The 19,184-nt window shown below is 38.3% G+C and overlaps 1 protein-coding gene across 1 annotated transcript; it reads right to left on the bottom strand.

Annotated features, from left to right (window-relative positions):
- Nucleotides 1-12: 12 nt before the first annotated feature.
- Nucleotides 13-19,115, bottom strand: egl (Egl_like_exo domain-containing protein). Its single transcript, XM_065483516.1, has 9 exons — nucleotides 18,766-19,115; nucleotides 17,411-17,832; nucleotides 14,637-15,039; nucleotides 13,904-14,178; nucleotides 6,016-6,096; nucleotides 4,645-4,889; nucleotides 3,634-3,834; nucleotides 3,363-3,574; nucleotides 13-2,706 (listed from the first exon to the last, which is right to left on the bottom strand). Exons 1-9 carry the CDS (start codon nucleotides 19,019-19,021, stop codon nucleotides 2,318-2,320), a joined length of 2,484 nt encoding a protein of 827 aa, XP_065339588.1. The 5' UTR covers nucleotides 19,022-19,115; the 3' UTR covers nucleotides 13-2,317.
- Between the last annotated feature and the right edge of the window lie 69 nt (nucleotides 19,116-19,184).

The following is a 19,184-nucleotide window of genomic DNA, read 5'->3' as shown; positions in this document are numbered from 1 at the left end:
AATAAAACGCCGTTGTTGGTAAATAATAAATTTATTGATAAATAATCAACTATTATATACATCCCCCGTTGATGTCCCCCAAAAGATGAGTTGTTGTCTATCATTCTTAATTAAGAAGTGTGTCTCATAATCATTCTCCAGATACACTGCTGCTGCTACGACTAGCTATTATTTATATCAAGTATTAATTAATATCGTCAGTATATTCCCGGTGTACGTGTATACGAGCTACGTCCCTATAGATGCACAATTTTCTTTTGCGATTGATTACAGAGGCGACCGTTTTCAAAAATTGAACTGCTTACTTTGAACATGAAAAGCGTGATATATTTACACCTTTAATAAAATATGGCCAGTGTGTGTGTCATTAAAATTCATTGGGGGGATATAATAATATATAGAAAATAGTTTTCACGTGAATTCAACTCGCTTTTTTTGTCACGTGAGTGTATCATTATTTAGTGAGCAATGTGTGTCATTTCAACACATATTATGTAGAGTGTTAATCAAACAAATTGGGATAGATATTAAGTACGTTTTTCAAGCGGTTACTCACAATAATAAAAGGAGAATAAAGCGAAATTATTTGGGGGGTGCGATCACAAGAACCATCAACATTCAACATTGAGCTCCGACCAGCTCAAGTAATCACAGATTATGCAATGAAAGTAATATTTTTTTTAAGTCAACCATTCTGACGCTTTAGAAGAGGTGTGGGTATGTGTATATATAATAATTATGTATCATAAAATCACCTGTATATATATCAAGTAGTGTGAATACTTGTTCAACACATAAGGCATGTCGTCAGACATTCTTAATTGTTGATATTAAGAAATCTGAGAGCTCATTGAATTAATTTTGTATGTATGCGATCCTTTTATTTTTTGAGTGAAATCGGCAGTATTTGATAATGGTAACAAATAAAAGCTGATTCTGAGATCTGAGGGCTTTCTGTTCAACGAAATTTAGTTTTTATATAAAAGGCGTAATTATTTATGATCCAATTTTACCTGCGAGGAAATTTATGCAACAATGGCGATTTGAAGATTTTAGAAAGGAAATTCCAAATCTTGATGGCATCAGAAAAATTCGAAGATTTTAGGTACAGCCAGTTAAGAAATTATTAAAAAGAGAATTGACAGAGTCAGAGCTACTCTCATTTATTTTTTTGAATGATTTAAACACTGACCGTAACATCTTGGAAAAATTTATCATTTCTTCTACAGTTTCATTTTACCATTTAACCTTTTTTTAAATAAAATTAAGAAAGTCTGAAATTCAACTCTTTATAAAAATATTTTAAATTATAAATTTAGAAAGCCCAGAGAGTCTACTAGTAAGTTACCATTTTCAACCACTGACGACTCACTCATTTAGCTGCACTTTTGTTCATCACCACAAAACATCATTTTGTCATTGCACGTGTTACACGAAGTTACAGCTCTGCTCATTCATGCAAAATTCATTAATAGGCACTAATTCACACACTCTCAGTTGTAGCAAGTGTATGTGACCAATAAATATATAACAAATAATATTCCAAAAACTATTAGCAATTGTTAAAAATTTAGTGAGCACTTTGCATCGCTATATTGTCTACTGGCTAATACTGGGAAAATTTCCTTCTTGAAAACAAAATGTGGGCACAATAAGTGTGTGATAATTAGGTTTGGCACTTTTCCCAGTGAAAGTTAAATGTAAATAAAACAGGGAAGAAACACGCGATTAAAAATCCCTTTCACGCCGGAATGTATTGGAATAATAAACAAACAATGAAAATGATGCACATATCAACAACAAAAACTCAAGATCAGATTATTGTCTACAAAAAGGTTGTGAGGACACCGCAAGTGGTTAAAAAAAATCGATGTTGAGTGAACACAAACACTAAATAATTTGGTGTAGTTAAAAAAAGAAAAAATCACTTCATTTTGAACTAAATAAAATATTCTGGCAAAGTTCTAACCTCTTTAATGTCATTGAATGATGGAGTAGCAATAAATTAAAAAAGTACTATGGCGCCGAGGACCAAAAACAGCTCACAAGGACCTATTAGGATGCTATATTTTAATTGGTTTATTTTTTACAAACAATTAAATCACAATTAAACGTAACCTGAATTGAACATTCTATTTTCGATCCTTTTACAGAACAACATTACTCCCAAAAACCTTCGACTTTGATTTTATTTCAAAACTCGCTAAAAATAAATTTCCCACTAACTAAAACATAGCATCCTAAAAGTTTCCTTGTCGATGAGAATCAACGTAAAAGTGGAAAACCACCAAACCTAATTCGCCCGTCCAATCGAAATTCATTCGTCCCCCCGAGGAGTGAGCGTTTTCTCTCGCTCCTTCTCCTCTTCGGTGAAAAAAATCCTGGTGATTACAATGTCGCCGGTAGCCAGCGTTTGGCTGGCGACCTCGGCGCGGGGCGCGGAGGGGGCGATTGAGTTCATGGGCGAGGTGGTGGCGGAAACGTGCAGCACGTCGCGCTGGTGGCACTGACACACGCACAGCGACTGTTCGGCAGAGTCCGACGCCAGCCGGTCCAGACTGGAGGTGGCCGCCGACAGGACTGCCTCCAGCCGCTCCATCTTCTCCACTTTGTCCATGAGGCCGTCTGACAGAATTTCGTCCATCATTTGCATGCTTTCCGTCAGAGTTGGAGGGTTCAACGATAAGGGCGGAGAGGTCACTAAACCTGGAAATTAGTCATTCAACCGTTTTTAGATCTCGGAATATTTTAAAATAGAATGTTAGTGATATTTTATTTAAAAAAAAAAAATGAAATTTCATGTAAAGTTAACGCTAATCGACCTAGGAAATTAATTGCTTCCATGGTAATAAAAATTATGAAAATTTAATAGTGAGAAGATACAAAATAGTACATTTGAGTCTTGAAAGTTTTTTATTTTATTTAATTGCAGATTTTCGAAAGGGGTGTGTTTGGCTTTATTAAAATTCACCAGTTTATAGTAGCGTTAAATACTGCTTAAATTTAAAAAGATGATTAAATTCCAGTTTATTTCTCAAATTTACTATTTTCGCAAAATATTTGTCTGAAAATTTCAGCTTGCCGTCAATGAACCTTTAAATTTAATTGGGAAAAATCAAAATACCAAAAATTAAGATAATTTATTCAAGAATCATCTCAGAAAAAATATATCTTTGAATTGAACCGCGGTTAAATTGTGTTCAGGTTCCCAGTTTCCAATCATTGCAAAATGTATTGCTTGAAAATTCAAGCTAATTTCATCGACAGTTTCTTTTTGAACAATATTTGAACTTAAATGCGTAGCACTTGCAATGAATTATGCCTAAAGTAATTAAGAACATGATTTTTTGGTAATTTTATACCTGCTGTAAGAGAAGCATCGGGAGAAGTTTGGCCACTGCAGGTGCTGTCCAGGCTGGGAAAGTCCCCAGTGAAGTCCTCACTTTCTTCCTCGTCTTCGTCGTCATCACTGTACGAGCGGTCGCCGCCGGCGCCTTCAAGCTTTTCCAGCTTGCGAGCCACCTTGTACGACCCTCGCAGTTTGTTTTTCTCATCTTCAGTCAACTCAACATATCTGCAAGCGAGAATCGTGTAAAATAATACAAATCGAAAGGAAGGGTGGAGAGCAATCACCTAAGCAGTCTAATTTCCCTGTTGCTCAGCACCAGGGACTTAGCACCCTGGGCGATAGCCAGTTTGTTCTTCAGGTCGACGACCTCAGTCTCGACTTTGCGCTGCTTCTTCTGCAGTTTGACCTCCGACGGAGTCACGTGCATCATCACCTGCTCTTTGCACAAGTCTTGGAAAAGGGCTTCGCGCTCGGGTTGAATCAGCCTGAATAAATATGTTTTATTTACTTCTTACTTTGTTTTCCCTTAAAGTGGAATGTTGGTGATTTTTTATTTAAAATAATTAAATTTCATGCAAAGTTAATCCTAACAGACCTATTTTTCCATGTCCTTCAGACCCAATGTGCCCCAAAATCCAATTTTCAAATTTTACTGGTTACGCCCTCTTTTTTGAGCTAAGGAAATTAATTGCTTTCGGGAGAAAAATTATGAAAATTTAATAGTGAGAAGATAAAAAATAGTACTTTTGAGTCTTGAAAGTTTTTTTATTGTTTAAAAATTGCAGATTTTCCAAAGGGGTCTGTGATTGGCCTGATTAAAATTCACCAGTTCAAAGTAGCGTCAAAAACTGACTAAATTCAGAAAGCTGATTAAATTTCCAGTTTTCCCCACGCAGCAAAATTTTCTCGAATTTACTATTTAATCAAAAAATTCGTCTCAAAATTTCAGCTGGCCGTTAAAGGACCTTTAAATTTTTTTTTGGGAAAAATCAAAATACCCAAAATTAAGTTAATCATTTCAGAAAAATTATTTATTTCATTTTAATAATTTTTATGATTGTTAGAGGCAAACTCCGACCCTTATGGCTTTCAGGGACTGCGTACAAATAATTTTTTTATTGATTTTCAAGGACAAATTCATTGTTTACCACGTGCGAAAATTTAAATTGATAAATCTGCTTCTTGCATAAAAATATTTTTGAAAATTGCACTCCTAGTGAAAATATCAAAAATAAAATTAGCACAAAATTATGCTACCAACAGTAATAAAAAACAGATCATCAAAGGTACCGTACCTGCGCATGCCCTCGTAGACCTGGGGCACGAGTGCGAGCACGTCGGCGGCCGCGTAGAAAATCATGTCCCTGGTGAGCGGCCTGCGAGCCCAAAAGCGCTGGTCGCGGCGGTAGACGCTCTTGAGCTGGTCCTTCATGGGGTTGATGGGCGCCTGGTAGAGCTCGCACAGCGTGTTCAGACTCACGTTCTTCACCTTGTACACCGGCTTGCCTGTCTCTTGCAGCTGCAGGATCGCGTGTGCCGCCTGCAATGAGATGGCACACGCCGTGATCGATTCATTTTTCCCATTTTGGCCTGCGTTTGATTGCGGCAGGCACGCCAAAAGCCGTGCCTGCCGCCCGCCAAACAGCCCGCTCGCAGTCGGAGAGAGAGAGGAGAAACTTTCTGGTCGGTGGGTTGAAAAGGATTTGTCACAAACAGATTCGGCTGCGCTTGAGGGTTGAGGGGTGACTTGCAAGACGAAAGAATTGCACGGCGGGTGAATGCTAATGGAAAATGACTTGTTGGGAAAATGTGAGAAATATGTATAGCATCAAGAAAAAAATTGCAAATTTAAATTTACAAGAAATAAATTGTTTTAGCTGTTATTTTCTGTTAGAATCAAACTTTAGGCTTCGAATTTTGGAGGATTTATTTTTTCTGAGACCGTTAAAAACATAGCAGGCCATTTAAAATCATCTGAAACCATTTATAACCTTGAATCGGCTGAAAATGCGCGGAAAATTGCAAATTAAAGTTCTCCAACATATGAAACCTGTTTCAAAAATGGGAAAAATGAAATTATCCCTTAAAAAATAACAATAAATGAAAGCCTCAAAGCACATTGGTGTTGAATTTCAAACGATGCACTAAAATTCGTTTAAAACCGACCATTTTTCTCGGAGAAACAGTAAAAAATTGTTCAATATTTTGTCAAGAACGACGCATCGAAATTCCCATCCCTGTTCGAGCAGTTTTTGTTTGTGCAATTTTTAAAGTGGAATGATACAGGGCAACAATTGAAAATTATTTGAATTGTTGGATGCCATAAACAATTGATCGATAAACAATTTGCAATAATAAAAAAAGGATCTTCCTAGAGTAAAAGTTCAAATTTTGCCAATTTTCTCCAAAATTGGCAAATCCTAAGGGACGATTTTATGCAACAAGCATTTTCCAGGCTTTTGCGGTATCATTCCTCTTTAAAGGTTTAAAGAGACTGTGATGTATAATTAATTTATTATCTTTTAACTACACCACATGACAACGTCGACTCCCTTTTTTTTATTTATGTTTCGCGCGATCATGCAGTTACTGCTTGCAATTTTTTTCACTACTTGTTCAAGGATTTTGATTATCTTTAATACAGAGATGTAAAAGTAGAAACTCACCTGCGTGTCAAAAACGTTGTTTAGCGTAATGCCGTACTGGTTGTACAAATTAACGCTGTCGTTCCGGCAGTCGTGAATAATCTGCAACACAACAAACGCACACACGTGCTTAAAAGGGTTTGGAGCAATAAATTTTGCCGAGACGAAGTTAATTAATTCAGCGGCAGCTGGTGCAGCGGCGCCGCTCGATTCTCGGAAGAAAAGGCGCTGCGGAGAAAAGGGCGCCGAGTCGTTTTTATATCAATTTATAGAGGGGCGTAAAAATGGTTGCAAAAGCATTATTTAGAGGCGGGTGGTAAATATTTAAGCAGGTGCGGTGCCTTAAATATTGTACTCAGGGGAGCAGACCGACCGACCGACCCTCGCAAGATGCTCTCTACGTGTGTGACTCATGCTCGGAATTTGCGCACGGAAACAGTCCGCAGAGCACTCCTTTGCTCTGCTAGCCTTCGACTTTCCGGAAAGGCAGGGCCGCAACTCATGCAACTAATCCACATACGAGAGGCAGCGAGAAGTATGCAGCCATCATATTTTTCCTTTTTTATGTGCCCCAACAGCAACAGGCTCTTCATATTCACGGCGATATTCTTTTCCAGGACCAGGAGAGAAAGCAGGCAAAAAAGGAAGCAATGCCAGATTCGACATCTTAACCATGCAGATCGATTTATAAAGAAAATATATAATAATCCTTAAAATAAAATAATAAATTAATTATTTGAAATCACATAGAGCAGGAAACGAATTTTAACTTTGAATTTTTGGGGGGTAAGAAGAGGGTTGGAATGATGAAGACCGATTAATTCAGATTGACGAATTTTGTTCGGGGATTGGTTAGTTGGAAATCCGATCGGATACTTAATCAAGTACAAGAACTGAAATGATTTACAATAATAAGTTACAAATTCTTTAGTTTAACTGACGGTTGGACTCACCCCTTTGAGTCGGGTTCTGCACAATTAAACGAATCACGTCAGAACCGTGTGGCTGACGGACGAAAACTGAATTCTTATTTTAAAATCATCTTTCTGCTGTTAAACAATAATGCAAAATTACAATAATTCAAACCGCCGACAATTGTTGGCTTCCAACAAAAAGCAGGACCGCGTTGTTGTACCGCTACAAATTCAAATTAATCCTCTAAAAATAGGCCACAGTTTAATTTATCCACAGTTGCCAAGTGAAAAATTGGCTTCGTTTTAATATCTTCGTTCCAGAAGCGAGCACAGCATGCTTGCTTTAAATCCAGAGTTTCCTATATAAATCAGAACATGTTGGGTAAGAATCAAAATAAAAAATTAATTGGGAATTTCGAATGGGTTTTGGCGAAAACCCATCATCTTTAACAAAGAGCAAATCAGACGCACAGAAAAAAGTAAAAAATCTGAAATTCCTACGTAGATATCAGTCGCAAAATCAAGGCTGGAAAATGAGCGAAAACATATTTAAATTCGTCCTGGTCCCGGCAAAATTGCGCAACGTTTAACAAACACCCAAATTTTCACTGTCGAATTGATTGTTGACCTTTTCTTGCAACGAGGAAATTCGCGTTTGGTTGTTGAAAGTTACGCAATTTTGCCGGGACCAGGGCGAATTGCTGTACGATCCATGCTTCGTTAATTAACGTATTTTAAGAGACAAAAATATCAGAGTTGCAAAAACCCGCATTTAAAAACAATGCAGTGCATTAGTAAAAAAAGGTTTTATTTTTCAATTTTTACCAGTTTCTTGCAGGCAATGTTTTCACCTTACTTTTCAATAATTTCCTAATTATTAGCTTATAACCTCGGCTTGAAAAATTGTCAGAGATAAATTTTTGGAGAAATTGAGGCAGCAAAATGGCAATTTAAAAGAAAATATCTGCGCAGTGGAGGAAATTTTGAGCACTCTGACCGAAATTTTAGATTTTCACAGAAGAAAAATGGAATAAATTCATTTCTTGCAATTCTTGCGCAAGAAATTGATAAAAATTGAGTGGTAAAAACCAGTGGTGAAAAAAGCCAGGTGGTAAGCAAATGCAACCCTGAAAAATATTGAATAAAATAACATCTACCTGCATTGAAGAAGGGTGTAGGGACAAAAGAAACGAGCAAGGGTATTTCCAAACCGCTCAGATTGAAAAACTCCAGTCGGTTTAGCCAATAAATTTTAACAAATAAAGGGGAGCAGAACAATAAAAGCAGGATTCCAACTTCATTTTGCTCGCTCTACTTATTTGCCATCGGTGGCAAACTTAATAATCGTGGCCAATCGCAAAACTTTTCCATTTAATAAAGAGGAAAGCAACAGCGGGCCGCAGGTGCGGATTAAATTGAGCGCGGTTAAATGGATGATCAAGCTAAAGCACACGGCCGCTACATGAATATTTAACCTGGCGTAATGCACACTGCCACCCACTCGCAGTCGCACTCCACCACTCACTCAGTCTGCTTTCCAGCAGCAGTTCGAAATTTCTCCCCCGCCTGCACCTCTGGAAATTCAAATCCAGCTCGAGCAGCCGGCGGCTGAGCGAGATTATTTGCCATGATGCCATGATTAATGTATTTTATTTTGAAATAGAAGACATATATTCATGAATAATTGCGTATTGAATTTCCTCGTTTTCCTTTCTTTGCTTTCTTTCATTCAACACAAATCTGAAACCCAAATCCCATTGTGAAAGAGTTGCTTAGCATTAAGAGAGTCTCACAGCAAAAGTTTTTGTCGCAAATGAAAGCACGCGCATTTACAATCAACACCCGGCGCAGTACAACAACTCTAATAATCCTGAGAACAAAGCCACGTGCGCTCACTCCAGCAAGAACCTTTTAGAAACAATTTGTGTAGCTGTAAGATCATCCAGTTGCTTAGGAAAATGTATATTTGCATGTTGAATGGAAATAATTGTAATGAGTTCTCGTTAAATTGATTACGTTCATAATTTAATTGAATAAAAAGCGAATTTTGTAAAAATTGCAAATAATGGTGTTTTTTTCAACTGTTTCAGATTTTTATTTCTTAATTTGGAAACGAAATCAAGCCAATGTCAAAACCAACATGAAAAATAATTTTGACCTTTGAAATATTCTCATTTTGCTTAATTTTCCATATTTTTTGTTTTGGTATGTTAATTTGTTCGAAAAAAAACTCCAACTTTAAATTAATTCGAGCAGTTTAAAATTGATCTTGCGTTATAGCTACATCTCGGCTTTTTAAGGGTTGTTTGACCTGATGTTTGGTGAAATGAAGTAGATCAAATTTTGAATAAAAATGAATTCTTAATTTTTCTAAAAATAAAACTCTTTTCATTGATACGTCTAACCAATGGGCAAGAAATCACTGATAAGATATCTCAACAATATAAATATTTTTAAGGGAAAACTGATTCGAGACTTTTTCCTTTTGATAAGAGGTCGTGAGAGCTTTGAAACATTTTTAATCTTCAATGCAACTTGTCATCAGCAGCTTTATAGAGTTGTTTGAAGAAAACATTTGCTTGCGCTACGTTAACGGTGCTGGTTTCAAGTATCAAAATGGGACACTGCACACGTGTAGGGGATGGGGCGTTGCAAAACAAAGGCAGGGATTCCTTGCAAATAGCGCGCAAGACACTAATCTGCGCGTCTTGTATTAAAACCCTTTTCAGCCCTTTGTCGCGGCTAATCCAAGCGAGGCAGCGAGCGCATCTCTGCAGCGCGGAGCAAATTTCGCTATCTCTCTTTCCTCCTCCGCCGACTCTGATGTATTTTTTACGCGGACGAATGTATATGGGCGGAAAAGAACGAGAGCCGGCGAGAAAAATAACAATTTATGTCGCTGGCTGGCTGGTCTAACATACCTGCCTGCCTGCCGCTGCGCTGGTGCCGTCGGTGGATCAGCGTTTTATGTGCTCTTCCTGCTCTTTTATTATTATTAGTTCCCTTGGAGAGACCGACTCACTCGCTCACTCACTCACTCACTCGCCCTCGTCAATATTTATGCGTGCTTTCTGCCCGCTTTTCTCGCAAGCAAACCGATCAATTTCCATCTCTCCGGCGTAAAAATATGCACAAAAATGGACCACATATACACAGACACAGCCTGCTTTTTGTTTTTACGGTGCGGATGCGGATTCGAGACGAATATCAGGACAAGCTGTCACCACGGGGTTTGCATCGCAGACACCACCTGCTGGGGTGCTTATTCGTCCCGTTTGAGAAGTGAGGTTGTCCTGGTATTCTTCTAATATATTTTTTTTTTATTTTTTAGGTTTAAATCATCAAAGTTAATTTTAAATAAGTTGCGTTTGAAATCACACAAATTACTACCATGACAATTCGAAATTTTCTCATGGAAGAGTAAACTCCACAGGAGGTTGAACGTGGATTTGTTATTCAATCAGATTTGAAAAAGCCATTTTGATTTTAATTAATTTAACTCTTGCTACTCAGACATATTTAAGACTTCACACGTTCTTTTAGGCTCCTTTTAAGAAGATTTTCAGCTTTTAAATTCCACGAAATAATGATCCGTTATGACCTTTGGCTTACTGTTAAGTTTTATTTCCTTAGATTCAGCCTGGCCAGAGGAATCTAAAACGCACTTCAATTAAAAATTGTACCTTGCTGATTTTTACGAAAAAAGGTCCTTTGTCTTAACTTACACCCACAAATTTTAACGGATTCTCAAGTTTTAGGCTGAGAGCTGGTGCGAATTGCGTGGAATTTGCAGGACGAGAGACAAAACTGTCCTGTGACCCGCGCCTTTCGCTCTTAAAAAATTTTAAAAAGTTATTTCTATATAACAAAACATAAATTTTCCGAATTATTTCCTAGCAATATTTAGTATTTCAAAACAGATAAAAGTTTTAATTTAAATCTCTGACAATATTCGTGAATTTTCCAGAGTTCAATCTGTTTTATTTCTTCTTCTTTCAAAGCGTAAGCGACCGGAAGACAAATGCACGGATCTGATCCTGCGCGCATCCTGTCCGTCGGCGTCGGCCACCGCACGCGTTTTCCACCGCGTCTTGTTTAATTAATTAATTAATCGGCTGCAACGCATACTCATCTTGAGAAATTCCGCTCGCAGCCGCTCGCACCTGGGCTCGAGAATTTCAATTAGCGGGATGATGCAGCAGATGATGCAAAATTAATCGCGTCTTTCGCCGCCAATTTGCGTAACTCAGGGTGGGAATACTCGCGGCGGGATTAGGGCGGGGAGGCTTCTCAATTCTTGCAAACATCGTTAATCAATAATGCACGCGGGCAATTTGCCGTAATTCGCCGGCTCGATTGTTGCACGCGCCTCAGGTCCCGGGTCGGGCGGCGTCAGGTGAGTTTGCGGCCGTGTGCAGAATGCCACCAGGAGCCATAACTATAAATACGGCGAGCAAGCAGCGGCGGCGGGGCTATTTGCAGGCAGCCACGCTACTTTGCTCTATTGCTCTCCCAATGGGGCATAAATATTTTATCATAACATCATGCTTGCCGCCGACTTAAATATTATCTATGGACGCTGCCCCCGAATAATTTTCAATTTGTGCCACAAAAAAACTTTTCCATTCCGACCGCACCTCCGTGCGTGAATTTTTCATGCTTGGTTTGAAGGGACATGTTGATTTTGTCTATTATTCAGACGAGGACTGACTAGACACTGCGCTGGGATGAGCTTGGTTCGAGAGGAGATAGGCAGGCGGCTTCCTCAAGTAGTGCAAAATGTTCCAAGGGAGAAAAGGGGAAAACAGAAATGTCGCAAGAGTCAAGTAACAACACAGTCGGAAATTAAAAACTTAACATTTGATTGTGACATTTACTTATTGGCGTACTTTCCCATTCATCAATTAAATTTATACAATGCAGTTTAAGGGTTGAGCCCTCCTATTTTATTAGGGGAAGTAAAAAAGCCAAACGATGTGCAGTTTTTGCAATTCTTACGGTTAGAAGCTGATATTTGACGGTGGCAATTTTTTAAAAAATCTAAATATTCTTGTTATTTAAGTCTCTAAAGTAGGATTTCTTAATAAAGAAATACAAACGCCAATAAAATTCTCAAACAAGACCACAAGTGCATGTAAAACTACTTTTTAGGGGGTTTTCAGATAATTAAAAAGTGGCAACTGTTTTAAAAGCCCTGAAAATTACGCAAAATTATCAGAAAAATTACGAATAATGATTTTTTACGTTGAACGAATACCTCTAATTTGGTGTCCATTTAAAGAGAAGCTATAAATAACGCCCAGGGTTGCGAAAAACCAGCAAATATTTGAACAGTGGAGGAAATTTTGAGCACTCCGGCCGAAATTTTAGATTTTTACAGAACAAAAATGGAATAAATTCATTTCTTGCAATTCTTGCGCAAGAAATTTGTAAAAATTGAGTGGCAAAAATCGTTAAAAACCAGTGGTGAAAAGAACCGGGTGGTAAGCAAATGCAACCCTGATAACGCCATTTTTTTTTAGAACCACGACGACAGCAAAAAAGACGAATTTGTATAATTTCATACAACTTCAATAAACAGACTGGTTTGATGTCGATGATTTGGCTAAAATTATACCAAAACCATTTGACGACCCTTTCCCTTTTTCTATTAACCCTGAAACTTGTTGCAGAGCATGTTTTTTTATAAATTTAAGCAATATTCTCTCTTTTCAAATTTAAAATGCTCGTAGATATTGGAACTACAGGGATCGGAAGAGCCGCATATGGCTAAACCACCGTGCCGAATCTCCCCTGATCTACCAGAGCAATTTTCCAGCCACAAAAAGCGATCACCAGTTAATGAGGCTCAACTAAAACGCGTTCTGATAAATATATACGGTTACAGCGCTTCTCGGATGCGTGCGAACACGCACCAGACGCGTCATTTTACGAGCGAAAGAGAGAGTCAATTTGTTCTCGCGCACGCCGATGAATAAATATTTGATCGAATAAATTCTCGCGTATCGAGATCGAGCGGGCTGCCTGCCTGCCTGGCGGGCAAGGTAATCAAATTCAGCCCTCGGAGAAAACGCAAAGGGGGTTTCGGTCGGGGTTGGTCAGCAATTTGCACCCCACCCGCTAATCAAATGCCGGGCAAACAAACACAGAGAGAGAGCGGCCAATCGCGCCGAAACGACCAGCAAAGTGTGACCGACAGAGTCAACATCATTCAAGGTTAATGCCGACTCGCATGACCAGGGTCTTGGACAAATTTCATTCCGCCTACGGCGAGGGGAAGCCGACCGATTGGATTTGGCCAGCGCAACTTACGGGAAACAATAGGTGTGTGCAAACACGTAAATTAATGATGAAGTGGAATCTTAGCAATTTTTTCAGCGATCTTGGTCCATATAATTTGGACAAAATTTAAGACAAAGAAGGGATTTTGAGTATCAACTCCCTGCAGTTTGAGAAATCACCACCTTCCTGATTTGTTTAAAAAATTGCGAAAAATTGTAATTAAAAATCAAGCATTGCGCCTACTTGTGTAATTGAAAATGTTTAAGTGGAATGATGAAGAGCAAAAATTAAAAATTAATTGAATTTACGAAGAGCATAAATTCAGAAATGGATCTGGCTCCAATTTAAATTTAATTTTTCCAATTTAATTCAAAATCTACAGCACTTGACCATATTTTCTTGGCGTTTTAAGATTCCTCTGATTGGAAACTATCAAACAGCGTGTTCCCCTTTTCAGGGAAAATCCTAGTTGTGGAATAATTCAAAAGTTCAAGTAGGGAGACAATGCTCGCTATTTAAAAAGCATGCTAACTTTGCAACTTTAAACATAAAATACAAGAATTTGTTACAAAATCCCTAAGGATGCTTTCGTAACAAGAATTTTTAGGAGTTTTGTTCCCATTCTATTCAGAAAAAAAACTGCAAAATCATCAGTAATGGAGAGTAATTAATTTTAAAATTAAATCCAAGAGAAAATATTAAAAATTTCTTACCTTAACAATTTCTGAAGACTCAAGTAAAGTGTGGAGGCCGCCTTCGGAGATCAGGGCAGGACAGGTGAGGAGGTCGAAGACGTACGCATTGCCATTCAAGGTGGCCAACTGCATCAGGGTGAGCTGGCCACGCGCGCCCAGGTTGATTCCCTCGCAGTCGAACGAGACGGCGCAAGGTTTGCTTTTGTATATTTCAGAAATGACCGCGTTCGCCTCCTGCACGCTCTGGATGACACGCGACTTTTGCAGCACCCGCGTTCTGTTCCCTGACGTGTCTGTAACGACACAACAAGCAAATATTTGCATGACTCTGAAAATACAACACGCCATAACTGTTTTCACGCCTGACAGAATGTCAGATATTTATTGACACAGCAGTAATTTTTCTAATTTATTAGATTTTGTTTGACAAAGAGTAAGAAGGCTTGGTTCAGATTTTAGCCTTGCGAAAAATCTAGGCAAATAAATACCATCTTTTGAAGGTTTAAAACTACAAGATGTATAAACAAAATAATTTTAAGACCGTCAGTTGGCAAAATCTCTGAGCCGGAAACAAATTCGATTTAAATCTTGATTGAAATAAATGTTGATTTTGTTTTATTCTCTTTTAAAAACAAACTTTTTCGTTGTATTCAAGCTAACTATAAATATACAGGTACAATTCTATGATTCAGTATTGGGAATTTGAAGCCAAATTATGTATTAAAAATTAATTTTTCTACAAAGCACTAACCTGGAGGTGTACTAGCTGTCGAGTGGATGCTGGCTGAGGCTGCGATGCGGTCTCTCTCCGTGTTGTCCGCCAGGGTCTTCATGACCAAAGAGTTAATCCTCTGGCGTAGACTCATTATTTTAGGCGTCTGCTTCTGTCCGGTCCCGACCGACGGGGCGAAGTTGATGTTGTTGTTGATGTTTAGTTCCGACTCAATGTTGAGATTCTCATTGTTGTTGCACTGATCCAGTTCTTTGGTGGGGTTGTGCTGCGTCTGCGGCGAAGGGCTCGACGTCAGGCCGGTGGTCGCGTTCGGCCGCTGCACCAGCGTTACAAGCGAACTCTGCACGTTGAACGTGTTCGAGTTCATCTTCAGGAAGGTGGACAGGTCTTGCGGCGTTTTGAACATGCAAGACCACACATCCTGTTCAGAAAAGACAAAAACAAAATTGTGATGCATAATTTAAATTTCCACTGATTTTATAGGGGTTAATTTTGCGGCTTTTGAGACAAATTTGATTTGATTTTGTCCAATTTGAGGAAAAAAACTAAATTTGCTACCAAAAAATACACAAAACAATTTTAAATGCGGGAAATTGCGGAAATTTTGATATCTAAACAGGACTGGTCAAGAAATCAAAGAATTGTTTCAAGAACAGGAATTTGAGGATTTGTTTTTTTTATGGAAAGCCATTCTTCAATACTCTCTAACAAAGTGTCCCTTCCGTTTTGTTTCACCACTCGCAGGGGTGTCTATAATAACTCAAAACGCTATGAATTTTCAGCCAACTGGAGAAATTAAATAAAAAGAACCTCATTGGAATGCAAGCTGTGTCTTCTAATTTGTATGCACACTTCAATTATGAGACGTTAGAATATTGAAACCTATTTTAATATCAATATGCTTATTTTAACAAAAACAATAATTTTATAATGCTTCCGTCATGATATTTTGTCGAAGTCAAACAAATGCTCCTTTACGTAAAACGTCAATCGCGGGAATCTAATTACATGCACTTGTTGTCCATTCTTGATCATGTTCAATGCCAAAATGTAACACTAAAGAAAACTATAATTTTTAACAACTAAGAGTAAAAAAAAATCAATTAAATGTCTTCTTCTATGTTCCCTGACTTTTAAATATCTGCTTTGTTGAAGTCACGAGTATGCAAATAAAATCAACACGGTAATTTATTGTTTTGTGGCCCGATGAGTCAAAAAATCTTCTCTGGCAGACGACGTGTTAATTGGAAACAGGCAGAAGAGAGGTCGCGCGAAAAGAACGTACCGTTGGTGTGTTGCGTAAACAATAATAATAATTGTAACTCAAACCTGCACGTCTTTTAGCAGCGAGGTAGTGTGTGTGTGTGTAATCGACACTCGCTGCGCATTGCAATGATGGGACGGTTGGCAATGTCGTTCTAAGACTTCAATGAAACACAATGATGATCGCAAAAATAATAAATTACACCAAAGTGACGGCCAAGTTTGAAAATTATTCCATTTTTGTCCTTGAAAGGATCAAATGGGGTGGGAAAAAGTACAGCGAACGAACTTTTCCCAGAGGAAATAATGCAATTAGGAGATACATGCTGGTTGTATTGCTTTTCCAAATTCTTACACTGAGCCCGCATTCAAATTTTCAGGTCGTTCAACTGTGTAATTAACCTTTTGTGGGCAATTGGATTGAGAGGTGAATTTTATATTTAATTTAAAAAAAAACGCGGATCTCTGAATTGAGTTCAATATATACGAAAAAAAATCAGTTGGTTAGGGGTTTAACAAAATCAAAGGAGTAAAATTAAATAAACTTATAAATTTCCATTACAAAAATAGAGCAAAAATGTTAATCAGATAGACGCGAACTAAGTATATTAAATGTTAGCATCAATCATACACTTAAATAAATGACCTAGTTGGTATTAGAAAAGCTTTTCTTCAAATGCCTGATTATTTACCGACCGGAAAATTAAATAAAGGATAAAAAACTTTGATGTCAGGAGTAATAATTATTATTGTCCTGCGCAAAAATATTAGATTTTCGAAGGGATCATCAAAATTAAAATTTAAATCATAATTTTTTGTTCGCATTTTGATGGTGGAAAGTGTTTTTTTTATCAGAATTTCTTAATTTGTATAAATATATTCAGGGTTGCATTTGCTTACCACTTGGTTTTTTTTCACCACTGGTTTAAAACGGTTTTTATCACTCAATTTTTACCAAATTCTTGCGCAAGAATTGCAAGAAATGAATTTATTCCATTTTTCTTCCGTGAAAATCTAAAATTTCGGTCGGAGTGCACAAAATTTCCTCCACTGTGCAGATATTTTCTTTTAAATTACCATTTTGCTGCCTCAATTTCTCAAAAAATTTATCTCTGACAATTTTTCAAGTCGAGGTTATATGCTAATAATAAGTAAATTATTGAAAAATAAGGTGAAAACATTGCCTGCAAGAAACTGGAAAAAATTTGAAAAAAACCATTTTACCACAGCACTGCATTTTTTTAAATATTTAAAAAAAATACTGGTTTTTAGCAACCCTGAATTATATTATGTAAACATAATTAACCATCTAAAGAGCATAATTATTAGTCTATGGACTCAAAATCCAAATTTCAACCACTGTAATTAAAATTTTCCTAAAAAAAAAACCAATAAGTAGTCTATCCCTGAACCGGTCTTTTTACAGACTATTAAATTCGACAAATAATTTGACTCTGGTCTCAAAACCAACAATAAATTCCTAACACTTCGCGACTTCATGCAAAGAAATGAACTAAAAATTGTCATACCTGAGGGAACTTGGTGCAGACCGAGTGGAAGAGCTGGTCGACCAGCATGGGGCCTTTTCCCTCCAGGCAGGCGACGAGGAAGTTGATGAGCTTGGAGGTGATCTCAGGGTCCACACTGGTCTCCGGGGGCAGCTCGTGGAAGGGGTTGGGCTGCATGCCCTCGTACTCGCGCAGCATCACCGCCTCCTCGCCGACGGCGAACGCGTCCGGGTGGCGCATCAGGAACTCGCGGAACGTGCTGATGTGCTGGCCGGAGATGTGACGCACCTCGGGCGACGCCTGCGACCTGTGGCCCAGCAGGCTGCGGATCGGCACCTCCGTGCCAGGGCCGTACTGGCTCAGCTTGGCGCTGAAGTACTCGACCGCCTCCTGCGCGTAGTCCCGCTCCCGAACGCCCCGCTGCCCGTTGTTGCTGCCGTTGTCTGAGAAAATAAAATAAACATTTTTTTCGTTAAATTTTTTAATTCTTCCTAAAGAATATATTTGCAAATTAAGAGAGCTTTTCCTATTTATTTATTTATTGCTAAAAATTAAAAAAATCTGTGCGTTCGTGCGTTGTGTTTTTAGATCGCAAATCAAATTTAAATTTTTAACCCTAGAATTTTAAGAAATAAAATAAGAAATTGCAGTCTTGTGAAATTTTTAAAATCATTACATTTAAATGGAAGAAAACGAACGCCTGTCAATTTGCTGTGAACATGTTCTACTTGCTGTAGAAATAAATGATTAAAAATCAAACTTTAAAATTCTGTTGTATGAAATAAAATTCTCTACAAAAGTTCTCCAGCATTTTGACACTTAATTCTAAAAACTGATTATCTCCATTTAAATATTATTTATTTTTTTGGCTCCTAATTTGTAGATTTCTCCATATCTTTCGTTCCAATTTATTAGTTTTTTAATTGGTGGAGTATAAATATAATTATATCACAAACAGTGCAATGACTTGCGGTTGTAACAGTTTCGAATCATGAACTTTGTAACCTCTTCGATATTGAGTCTAAATAAAAAATATATAAAGCACTTTACAGGAACCAGCAAGCTGGAGAAGTGAAGCCATAGAATGTAAGACACGAAGACTACAACACACAAAACACACCATAGAAGGGCCTAAAGACTTTCTTCGCACTCGTTTATGGAGAATAAAAATTCCCATGATTTTTAAAAAAAAAAAAAATCCTGGACATCAGGCAGGTAAATTTCTAACCCTTCACTGCACCTATTTCTCAATTTATAATTAATAGAAACAAAAAAAAACGATCATAAAACCCAAGTTAGTGAGTTTTTCACAATCAGCTGTCCAAAAAAGGCAATAAAAATTCCTAAAAACCGTCAGACGGAAACGACAAGCTCACCTCCAGACTGTCCGGTGAACTGGTTGACGTAGACAAAGTCCCCGTTGATGGTGAAGAGCGAGGGGTATTGGGCGAGGAACTTCTTGAGGCCGGACTGCGAGCCACCGGCGATCTGCCTCATCTCCTTGGTGAAGCCCTTGGCCCCGAACTGGCAGCTCAGGTCGTGCAGGGTGCGCGGGCCACCCTTGTCCATCAGCCGCTCGAAGAAGAAGAGAAGCGTCTTGTTACGAACCATCTCGTACTCGCAGCTCTCCATCGGGACTGCGCTCCGGCCCAAATTCAGCGTCCGAGTGACAGCCACAAGGGCCCTCCGTCTACAGCACCAGCGCCATATTGAATTCCGTACTCCACCTCCAATCCACGTTGAGCATGAGCCATGAGCATGAGCACCACATGTTTGAAGATGGCGCCACCGCAAA

Source organism: Cloeon dipterum, chromosome 3, assembly GCF_949628265.1.
Source record: "Cloeon dipterum chromosome 3, ieCloDipt1.1, whole genome shotgun sequence".
NCBI lineage: Eukaryota > Metazoa > Arthropoda > Insecta > Ephemeroptera > Baetidae > Cloeon > Cloeon dipterum.
This window is presented reverse-complemented; position numbering and strand designations above follow the sequence as displayed.